The following is a 12158-nucleotide window of genomic DNA, read 5'->3' as shown; positions in this document are numbered from 1 at the left end:
TTTTTGGCCCAGCTCATCAGACACCATGTTCACTTGCATAAACCCTTTTGAACAAAAACCTATGAAAGCAAATAAATAAACTAATTTTGTTAAAAAAGACAAAACCACCAACTTTAATTATGGGCCTGATTCTGTCACACCCTTACAAACAGTGAATAGCACTTTACTCTGACACTCAGTAGGATGATGAGCAAAATAAGGTATCACTCAATATAAGTAAGGATGACAGGCCCTTATGTTTGACTAAGGTACAAAATGTGTATTGGTATTGTAATGAGACATAAGTTTAGGCTGTCACAGAATGCACTCCGTTTAGTGACTTCATGTCTGTCTTTTCTCTTGATATTCACAGACACATATTGACAGGTTTCAGAGTAGCAGCCGTGTTAGTCTGTATTTGCAAAAAGAAAAGGAATACTTGTGCTCAAATAAATTTGTTAGTCTCTAAGGTGCCACAAGTACTCCTTTTCTTTTTACAGAAACATACGTTTAATATACACATACTTCATGACATCTGCATTATCTTTGAAAATATACTTTTGAAAAATAAATGCATCTCCCCCATTGTCAGTGCAGACCTTCGGTATTGGGGCATCTGTATTGGTATCTCCCTTTCTTTTTCCATGCGCCGCTTCTGCTCCTCGGCCTCTGCTCGCCGCTTCTGCTCTTCGGCATATTGTTGTTCCTTTTCTTTCTGCTCTCTTTCAAGCTCTAGTTCTTGGGCTTTCCTTTTTTGCTCCAAATGCAGGGCTTTTTCCTCTTGAAGTCTTCTTTCCTCCTGGAGTCTCCTCCTTTCCATTTCCTTCTCTTCCTCATTCTGCTGCGGTTCCCCCCACTCATGTTTTCGGCCTCCTTTAAGAACATCAATGTCTTCTCCCATGTTTGTTCTCCAGCTAGAAATAGGTGGTGCATGTGCAGGTACCGATACCGCGTTTAAGGTTAGGACAGTCGGCTCCTGTAGGAGAGGAAAATAATGGCTTTAGAAACATGATAGCGCAAGCTACCTATTTAGGAAACATTTTGTTTTGTGACCAGGGACTTGAGGGGAAGGATCTTAGGGGACTCTCAGTGGCAACAAAGAGCGTGCTTCTTAGTTTATGCTTTAGGGACGCCTACACACACAGTCTTCTAAAGTGAGAAGTTCCATTCTGTTTGCTAGCCTTGATTACCCCTTTGCCTAGTCTTTCCAAAAGTGTCTGCAGCTTTTATTTTTTAAACCACCTTTATGTATGAAACACCCAACCTATACTTACACTTTAAGCCATTCCTTCTCCTCTTAAGTCCCTACACTATTTCCACAATAAGTGAGTCAGTGAATATTCACTCACTTTTTTCCTTATTTTACAGATTTTTAGAAACAATCCTAAGTGAACTACAGTAAGCACATATCTAAACTCAGTATCCATGTTAACTTTACTGATGTAACCCTCATCCTTCAACGTCCTCCAGCATCTAAAATTTAAGAACATAATGTCCATACTTGGTCAGACCAAAGGTCCATCTAGCCCAGTATCCTGTCTTTCGACAGTGGCTGATTCCGGGCACCTCAGAGAGAATGAACAGAACGGCAATCGAGTGATTCATCTCATCATCCACTCCCAGCTTCCCTAGAAGTCATTTCTGACATTGTCTTTTTGTATGCACTCCTATGAGAAAGGACTTTGAATAGTTTGTTTCCATGCAGGAAGCAAAATAATCCTTGGAAATGAAGGAATAATGTGTCAACTCAGATCACACTCCCAGCACTTACGGTTTAAAACAAAACGTCCTTGAGGGCTTCATAGTGAAAGACAGCTTAATTGAGGGACACCAGTCTTGCTGTGTAAGTTATATAACCTTTAGATTTGTTTTGCTTTCCTGTTTACCACTGTATAAGCATAAATACACTTGCAGGTACATCTGAAGGAGGAGGAAGTGCTCACTGAGCCAATACAGGAACAGGGAACATTGATGCCTCTAAAGCATCTGGAAACCCAGAATATAGCCTGTCCAGCTGTAGAACAGACTACAGCTTCAGAAGGAAGCAGCTGAAGGAACTAGACAGACTCTTGACATTTTGAGATCTATGGAAGACTTTCATCAGCAAGGCTGCAGTTGATTTCTTCTCTAAATTCTTCAGAGGTAGGATGGCTCAGGCTTAAGACTGCAAAGGTACTTAAGCACGTGTCTTAATTTGAGTATGGGATAGTCCTAGTGACTTCAGTGGGACTGTTCATAGGCTAGAAGTTAGGTACATGCTTGATTACTATGCTGAATCAGGGCTGAAGTTGGTCATTTTCACTCTGGTCATACTGATATTGTATAAATTGGTAACTGGCTTATAAAACAAAACACTTCTTGTGTTCATATACCTTAGCTGCATGTTGTCCTGCTGTCTTGAATGAGTCTAAACATGGGTGGGCAAGCTTTTTGGCCCGAGGGCCACATCTGAATAAGGAAATTGTATGGCAGGCCATGAATGTTTAGAAAATTGGGGGTTGGAGTGTGGGAGTGCGTGAGGGCACCGGCTGGGGGGGTGGGGTGGGGCTGAGGAGTTTGGGGGTACAGGAAAGTATTCAGGGCTGGGACTGAGTGGTTCAGAGGGCAGGAAGGGGATCAGGGCTGGAGTAGGGGGTCAGGGTGAAGGCTCTAGGAGGCACTTACCTCAAGCAGCTCCCAGAAGCAGCGGCATGTCCCCCTTCCGGCTCCTACAAGTAGGTGCGGCAAGGAGGCTCTGCTGCGTGCTGCCCCATCTGCAGGCGCTGCCCCTGCAGCTTACATTAGCCATGGTTCCCGTTCAATGGGAGCTGTGGGGGCCGTGCTTAGGGTAGGGGCAGCTTGCAAAACCCCCTGGCTGCCCTATGTGTAGGAGCCAGAGGGGGGACATGTTGCTGCTTCTCAGAGCCGCACGGAGCGGGGCAAACCGCTGATCCTGCTCCCTGATGGGAGTTTGAGGGCCAGATTAAAAGTCTAGAGTGTTGGATGCAGCCCTCAGGCTGTAGTTTGCCCATCCCTTATCTAAACCCAACTGATCACAAAAGTAAACCACCAACTTTGTAGACAGTTATTTTTATTTTAGCAGTATTTATCCTCTGCATTGGGCAAATGAGAAAGCAAAAAAGTCATTTGCATATTTAAGTACCTACTTTTGCTAATGCTCAATAAAACAATCGTGAGAAACTTGAAAGGTGAACACACACACACACACACACACCCACACCCACCCCACCTACCTCATCTAAATATTTGGAACTCTCTCTTTCTGCTTCTTGCTGAGCGTGTAGCCATTCTTCCCGTAATTTCTCCTGTTCACGTTTGTATTTCTCCTGGCATGAAGAGTCACGGATTATATTAAAAGTAAATAAAGGTGACAGGAAAACATGACCTTCATTTGTATTAAAATATTTGTTTTAAAACTAACCTTGTGCAAAGCAGTAAATCAAGTAATAAAAACATAAGCAGAATAGAATTCTAAATAGATTGCAGGTGGCAAAATCCTGACCCTAATGAAGTCAAAGGGAGTTTTACCATTGACTTCAGGGGAACCAGGATTTCACTCTAAGCATCAAAAGACTCACCAACCTATTACATTTCCTATCTTATAATTTGTTTTTGGTTTAGCTATGAAGTTACCTCTACTAAGCTACAGTAATATCAATCTTAACTATTTAAAACAGGACTAAACACTTGTGTTGGTTACAAGTTAGTAATCAGGTTCCTTAAAAATGACCTCTAACTGAAGTCCGAAGCAGCAGTTTAGTTTAAATAAGAACCTGAACTTTTGGATGCTTGTCTAAGTCAAAATCAAACTTAGTATATCTTTAGGATTTTCCCCATCACTGGTTTTATATGTGATGAAATATCATACTGATGAAAGATCATGAGTCATTATTATTGGGCAGAGAATACAGGAGCTGGTGATTTTAGTCTTTTGCCATTCATGTCTGCAGAAGAGCAGATCTGTAAGAACATCCTGAAAAGTATTAATTTTCATGATAGCGGAAATACTCCAGTGGAGGCAAGTTTAGTGGCTTCCAGACTACCATTTATTTTGAAAAAAAAATTTGTCCATGGGGTAGCAGAGAGAGAGATGGCATTGGAATTATGAGTTAGAGTGCTTCTCCAGAGCAAGAGGAGCAGAGAAGCAAAGTGAAAATGGTGTTGGCATGTGCATCTCTCTAAAAACAGAAATATGCCAGGTTTCATGTTCTTGAAGACCAGCCCTCGAAATTTTCCACAAGCTATGACTGTCAATCATTAATTATATGTAGTGTTGTTGTAGCCATGTCAGTCCCATTATATGAGACAAGTTGGTGTAGTAATCATTTATTGGACCAACTTACCTCACCTGTCTTGTGACTGATTATTTATTAATTATTGTCATTATTATATCTCCAGAAGCACCCAAAATGTGATTGGCACAGTACAAACACCTAGGGATGCACAGGTCTTGCCTTGGAAAGATGAAGGGTAGGAAAAATATATATACACAAGTAATATATACACACAATGTTTTGTTTTCATATTGGGAATATAGAATAGAATAGAATTCTGCAGGTTAAATTATACTCCGTGCAACCAATAATCTATGGATGGTTAATGAATTTGCGCTTGATATGAGGATGTAGTTTGAAGATAATGAGGTTGTACATGTTCATTGAAAGCAAAGGCCTCGATCCAGCAAAGCACTTAAACACACAACTTTATGCACGAGTAGTGCCATTCAGTTAGTTTCACTTGAACTACTCACATGCTAAGTGCATTACTGAAGTGAAGTTTATAATTTGCCCTGAAGAATCTCTCTTACTCATGATGCGTGGAGATGGAAACACTAGGGTTGCCAAGTTTCTAATCACACAAAACCAAACACCCTTGCCCTGCCCTGCCCCTTCCCAGAGGCCCTGCCCCCGCTCACTCCATTCCCTCTCCCTCCCCTCAATTAGCTGGGTTATAAACCTGTAAGTAGAGCTGGTTGAAAAAACATTTTTTCTAGTGAAAATTATGAACACATTTTTTCATTCAAACTTGTTCATTTGAATTTTTTGCAGGGAAATTTCAAAACAAAACAATGTACATCACATCAACATTTTGTTTCAATTCACCTTTCAGAACAGAACATTTTGATTTCCAGTTTTGCAATTTTTGGTGCATTTCCCCCTCACTTCCCCCCTCCCACTGGGGTTTGTTTTGTTTTGTTTTTTTTTGTTTTTGTTTTTTTTTGGGGCCACTGACTGCAATAAAACCCTGATTTTAATTTTTCTCCCATCCCTTCTTTTTCCACTCTAACTTTTCAAACTACCTCCAACTTTGGAAAAGTTACAGAGTGACAAAAGAAAAATTTTTTTTGCTGTTGTGTAACTTTTCCAGAATTGGATAAGTTCAGAAAAGTAGGCCATCCAAAGTCTAAAATTAATAATTGTTAATACTTCTGCAGCTTTTATTCATAGATCTCACAGCACTTTACAAACTTGAATGAGTAGAATCATCATTGTACAAATGGGAGAAGTGATGTGCACAGGGCCTAAGTCTATTGAATGGCAGTCCCATACCCTTCCCTCAGTCAAGAGAATCCCTGTATAGAAGTACATAATTAAACTGTACCTGAAGTAAACGTTCCTGTTCTTTCTGCCATTTTTCCTGTCGTTTTCTCTCTTCTTCTTGGTCCCAAGTCCAACGACTCGGAGCATTAATAGATGGAACTAGGAGCTAAATCATCAGAAAAAGAGGATGATTAATCCCCTGTCATTTAAAAAAAAAAAACCACATTTTTTAAAAGCTAGATACAAAAACATTTACAAACATTAGCTACAACCTTAGAGCAATAAGAACCTACACACTTACAACAGTTGAACTGTAACCATTATTATGAGCTTTAAAAAAGGTTTAATCAGCAATCTGGATAGGTGTCTGATCAAAATCAGAGCATGCAATATAAGAACAATAGAAAACAAAAAAGTAGGGTTCCCTGAAATGAAACAAAGCCAGACAAGCGAATAACCTCTTCCATAAAATTCGTTTATAAGCAGTTTGTAAGCAGTACTCACATCAGACACTGCAGGCTCTGAGCCTCCTGTAGGATTTAGGGTAGGGAGGAGAAATAGAAGAAATGAAAAAAATATTACAATTATGTGTTATGAGGTTTGTTTAAATGTGGAAAGTTTCACTTGTATGAATTCCAGGATATAATTTGTTTAAACTGTAAACCATACTTGTTTCATTTGACCCTATTCCCTTTATTTAGGTCAAGGAATCTTTAAGTATCTTCAAATTAACACACATCTATCCAGGAAGTTTTTGAAAAGAGAATAACCCTATAACACCTTCAAATCTTTCAGATGCTAGCTATAATTACTTGGTCTTGAATTAGCAGTACATCCCCAGCCTTGTAACATGAAGGACTAATTACAGTTTTCCCATAGCTACTCTGAAAAAATAACTCAATGCTGTTTCATAATCAAATAAGATAATCTCTTAATCTAAACAGTTTTGTTAGGATTCAGTTATACTGCTTATATATTCAGGATGCTAGAGACTCACATTTTACATGTATTAATACCAATAGACCTTCCAAAAGCAACTAATCTTCCACTACTAACCAACATAAATACCTCCTACTCTACTCCCAGAGAGAGTATCTTCGACTTTTCCACACTTGATAGTGTATGTCAAACCTGATATTTGAAGGTTGTCACTCTAGCTCTGAGCTTATGCCAGGGCGATAAAAAAAATGCATGAACTGCATTGATAAACTAAACACTGAGGAAAAACTGTGGGAAATACACACTTACAAATTAGGTATTGGCTGTTTTTTTTTTAAAACAAATTCTTGTCCATTTAATTTTGTTGTCCTAACTAACCAATAGTTTAGATCATGTTACTCACCTGCAAAATTTAATTGGTGGAAAAAAGTAACAGGAAAGCAACATATTGAAACCTATTTTCCTACAATATAACGAAGCATGGTGGAGAAAATGGAGCAAATTTGGTGTACCAAAAAGGTCTACCAACTCAGAGGCCTTATGTCAAATTGATATAAAAATGAATATACATTAATTACTTATCTTCAAAAACAAGAATTTATTATTAGAGACAAAATTAAAGCTCCTTAAGTGAAACTATTAACATACCACATATTTTAACTATTAATACAATATTTCTTTGGATATTAATAGTATACTTTACTATAAGAAAAGATTTTTTTGTAAATGAGGGGGAAAGGATTGCAAATAAAATATTGCTATTAAAGCAGAAATTTAGAAATGAACAGCATGAAGTGTGCAGTGGCATTTCAAATGTCACTTGACAAAGACAACCACTCAGTGAATTCCTAGCTCTCCTGGAGTCAATGGCAAAATGCCATTGATTTCCATGGGTCCAAAATTTCATCCTCAAGGTCTACAGCAAAATACTGAAACATACAAAACAGCTTTGAAGACAGTGTTAGATATTCTACGTTAGTGAAAATATGAGATGTGACGTGCAGAACACACCAGAAAAGCAAGCCTACAAAACTGCAATGAGAGCTTTATTTGCACACCTTAAAGCAAAATAAATAATATAATAATAATAATAAAAATACAATGAGTTGTTCTGCAAAATTTGTATTGCATTTTCTTTGAACTTGGTCATTGTTACCTACTTTATAAGTAGTTATCCATTTTATTATATTCTGTCAATTTGGACATAGATGTAAAGCAGCAGCTTTGAATAAACTGAATTTACTGTTAAATATTTTAACAGCTCTTTAGCCTCTGCACTAAAACTGTGCTGGAATGGTCCATTTTAAGCTGTTTTGTAGGGAGTTGCATACCTGAAACAAATCTGTTACAAGTGGAAAAGTGTTTTGAACAGCATGTCAGAGGTTTAAAAGGTTTTATATATGTACCAAAAAACATACAAAGACCCATTACCACAAAGGTAGACCCATGAATTGTAACAACAACCTGACGACCCCGGGGAAAGAATGGAAATGGATTACGTCGCTTTGCCATGGTTGCAACAAACAAAACTGAAGAGGCTTTAGTACCCAGCACCAGAGACTTATTAGGTAGAATGTACAGTGGGAACAATTTCATGGAAGTACATGAAATGTTAGCTTTTTGGTTTACCTTGTTCAAAAAATTGTGACCGTCTTTTTAAGTTTTTCAAAGAAATAGGTTCAGATTCTATTTGAAAAATACAAAGAATACAAAGAAGTCAATACGGTGCTGTCTAATTACATATTCTTAATGACTGTCACCACTGAATAACAAATGACATTCATCAAACCTTTCCAATCTACAGTAACATCACTTGGAAAAACTGACTGATAGAGAAAAGCTAACCTTTTATTATAACAAATGCAGATTTTTTTTTTAGTAGGTTACACCACATGGAGATTAGTACTTCATTTTAGTACAACTGCTATCCATCTACTATAACAGCATGGTTGACTCACTTTCTGTGAGCCTGGAGATCTGGCAGCACCATTTTTCCTACCTAAAATCCCACCCAGATTTTAAAAGTCTCTTTGATAGATTTTATAAATTCAGATTCTTTGGCATCTCTTCTCCTCTACTAATTAATTATTATTATTTTTTTATAATTTTATAATTATTAATTTAACTGTGAGTCTAATGCAATGGCGCCTTTGCCTATGTATATATTCTTCTGTTCACAAGGCTCACCTATAATCCACCATGCACATTTACAATACTACAAATGTAATTGCATAAGTGGTTCCCATTAGGGAATTAGAATTCTATTAGTAGGTTTAAGTGCCTACTTTCCCTCCTCTTCTTCCCCCTCCCACCTTCCCCCCCCGGCTACCTTTGTTAACAGTCACTAACAATTATGGCACAGAGCCAACAATATGCAGTCCACAGACCCCCCCCCCCCCCCAAAATATATCACATTTGAGTTCTAGCAAAATAGAGATTTGGATGCTCTTCATCCCATGTCTCCAGGAAGGAGGTTGGAAGGGAGAGAAACCACATTTTCAAATTCTTAAAGGCAGAAGAAAGACTGATCACCATAAGGCATCTTTATGTTATAACCACCATTGCAGAATGGATAGGTGGAGTTAAGTTTGTGTCTTCTTGTTTCTCCTCTTTCATCCCTATCACACAGTCAGTCCACAACCAGTCATGCTGAGATCTAGGAACTTGTTATCAGTACTCTGTTAGACGTTCTTAAACCATTCAATGCTCCCTGGAATAGAACTCCATGCCTCTCGGATGCAACTGGACCTACGTACTCCACTTGTAGCTTTCATTTTCTCAGAGGCCTAATATTTATTTCACTGTACTGGTAATATTTACTGGTATAAGCTGTGTTCTCCTCTCTCTCAATTAGCTGCTGAAAATATTGGCAGTTTACCTTTTTGCTCATTAGAGCTCATATCTGCTTGCATTCCATTTATCACTTTTGCTCCAGCATCCTACAAATAGAAAACAATTTTAGTATAATTTCATGTGAATCAAGTTTAACACTTCCTCCCATAGGAACTCCACACAGCAAAGTGTATCAGGTTGTTATAAATTCCTCAAGTTAAAGAAATTGTTTAATTCTTGCATATATTTTATATAATAAAAAGACTCTAGGCATTATCTGGGATTAATGACCAGTTGCAAGATGATGGCCCAAAAGGAAACCATTAATTCACCAAAAAATGTCATGGGCCAAGATGGATACCCCAGTGTTTTGTTGATAAATAAAAGCACACAATTTCTGTTTCTTGGAATGGCAGTATTCATTTAAACTGTCACTGGAAATCCCTTGTACTGAGCATTTCTAAAGAACTCAGGCTCTATAAGGGATATTATAATAAAAAACATGTTCTGATTAAACTTAAAACAGCCTTTAAATTGTTTTGTATTGATTACACACTCATCTGGGCATACAGTAGTCACCCAAAATGCATTATTGGCCTTAAACATCATCATCTCAGTATTAGCAGTATCCCATGTGTTTCCTATAGTATATGGAAGTAAACTGAACACAGCAAACCCTGCAGTAACTTTATCAAAGGCAAAACTGGCAAATTTGTAAAGGTGACCACTGCATGTACCTAACTTAATAATTCAAGTACACAAACAATATAAGACAAAACCAAACTGCTCCTCACGCCTTGTCTACTGACAAAAGCCACTAAGTAAACATGTTCACACTTATTTTATTATGCAGCCAGGAAGACCAAACAGTATAATCTCATTCTGAGAAATATAGTAAATCTAAACTCTAGATGCAGGGGGGAAGAAACCCCTAGATTCAAAAAGGGCAAAGGGGAATCAGGAAACCCTCTGATTCTGTACTGGTCTCATGCAGACATCAGGAGCAGCCTAGTGGGTGCTTAACTTATATCAGTGGAGGACTGAAAAAACAGAGATCCAATCTGCCAAGTCCCCAGCCCACTCCTATCCTGGGCTGCAAGTGCCGTTTAGCACAAGAGCTGCCACCGCTAGGTTTAGATCAATGGAGAGTTCCTCCCACAGTTCCACTCCACTGTATTTATGGCCAGAATATGGCTCCTTTGTGCCCTCATTCTGGAGAACGTGCCGCTATGTCAGTGCTCAAATAATTTTATTATACCGTGCAGTGTTTGTGTATTTATGCAGAAATCAGTTACCTACAAATGTAATTGCTACCAGAACAAAAATATTGCTATCGTATCATTCTGTGACTCCATATAATATTACACGAATTTCGTACAGAAAGGATACACAGAAAGGACGTTAGATACACAGGAATTAAAATATTTAACTGAGATTCTAGTAAGAAAGCAAAATGAAAACTGCTTTCCTGGAATTGCTACAATTACTTTCTTATTCCTCTGTAAGGCCTTAAAGTTTTTCCTTCATTTCTCCTCCCAAACACCCTTCACCCCCTGGAAAAAAAAAAAAAAAAAAAAAAAACTTACAGAATTTTGAAGGCTGTAGGAGAAATCTCTTTTGGCTGATATGTCTGAAGAGTTGGTAGAATTGTGATCTCCAGAAGTTGCATCAATCCATTTATTTTCAGGTGTACCTACAATGTTGGTAGCCATACTGGTGAGATTGAGGATTTTATGCCTTACATATGGCAGGGAAGGCTGGTCTTTGCCCCAATCTGATTGGCACACGGAGATCAAGAAATGAATGTGGACAGAAAAGTCAAAGTATAAAGAACAAAAGTTAGTGAAAACACATTCTCATTTTAAAAAAAGACAAGAAGAGAGAGAAAGAAGAAGTAGGTAGAATTCCTGAAGAGAGGAAATGGTTAGGGCTTTTATAAATAGACCAGCTTCCCATAAAAATCAAGAATTAGTCAAAAGACAGGCTTGAGAAATACTAGCAAGTTTATTCATTACATAAACATGAAGTTCTGTAGTTCAACATTACAAATATAGATAATATTCACTGAAAGTTATTTTTCCACAACATCACAGATAAGAACAAAAGTTATCTCACCTATAATCAAGCCTTAGGGGGAGTGAGCAGTAAACTGTGTTTTAACTGACAGACTCACTGCTCCTGGAATATTATCTACACATTTTACAGAAGTACAATCCACCAAATTCGCCCCAGCAAATGTATGGATGGACGGTATAATCCACACTGCAATTGATTAGACCACACAGGTAAAGAATTTTAAGTGGCAGAGAGCACCCTTATCTGTATAGTAACTATGAAGAGAAATTGTCCTCACCTTAACTAACCCAAAGCAGCAAAATGGGTAAGGAGATGGCTACCCCTGGCCTAACCGCTACATTAACCTCAATCAGAAATTCAGCCCAGGAAATGGACTTCCACATCATCTTCCCCACATGCAGGACATGAGTGTATAAATGAGAAGTGCCTCAATTTACAGATGACTTAAAACCACTCAAAACCCCAAAATCAATCAAGGCCTCTGCAAGAAGCCTCCTGGGTTTATCCCAAGAGCTGACTCCAGCATCCTAACCTAGTCTAACCTGCACTGGACATGAGACAAGTTGTGACAGACCACTTTGTTTTTAAACTAAACTTTTTCTACCTACCCCAAAGCATGAACTTCCAGGCTCTAATGGTGAATGCCGAACATTCACTGCACATCAACCATATGTGGGCAGAAGGAAAATCCTTTCCTCATCCTAAAAAGGGCCAGCACCAGAGCATATCTGGATTCCTGGCAAGTCAACTACACAATACAGCAAGAATGTAATGGTATGTCCATGCTGCAGA

At 38.3% G+C, this 12158-nt stretch overlaps 1 protein-coding gene across 23 annotated transcripts in view; it reads right to left on the bottom strand.

The window, feature by feature from the left end:
- The window catches only part of LMO7 (LIM domain 7), a 183875-nt gene that overhangs the window by 17331 nt on the left and 154386 nt on the right, over positions 1-12158 (bottom strand). For 12 of the 23 annotated variants that reach the window (XM_038408614.2, XM_038408633.2, XM_043504618.1 and 9 more), the window contains 7 exons: positions 10877-10983; positions 9337-9397; positions 8088-8144; positions 6024-6049; positions 5581-5685; positions 3213-3305; positions 579-955 (listed from right to left, as the gene is read on the bottom strand). In XM_038408614.2, coding sequence (XP_038264542.1) covers positions 579-955; positions 3213-3305; positions 5581-5685; positions 6024-6049; positions 8088-8144; positions 9337-9397; positions 10877-10983 — 826 coding nt within the window. Of the gene's footprint in view, positions 1-578; positions 956-3212; positions 3306-5580; positions 5686-6023; positions 6050-7889; positions 7932-8087; positions 8145-9336; positions 9398-10876; positions 11065-12158 lie in introns of all 23 variants that reach the window. The other 11 variants (XM_038408594.2, XM_038408623.2, XM_043504604.1 and 8 more) reach the window with 4 other exon arrangements.

This window comes from Dermochelys coriacea, chromosome 1 (assembly GCF_009764565.3).
Source record: "Dermochelys coriacea isolate rDerCor1 chromosome 1, rDerCor1.pri.v4, whole genome shotgun sequence".
Classification (NCBI taxonomy): Eukaryota; Metazoa; Chordata; order Testudines; family Dermochelyidae; genus Dermochelys; species Dermochelys coriacea.
This window is presented reverse-complemented; position numbering and strand designations above follow the sequence as displayed.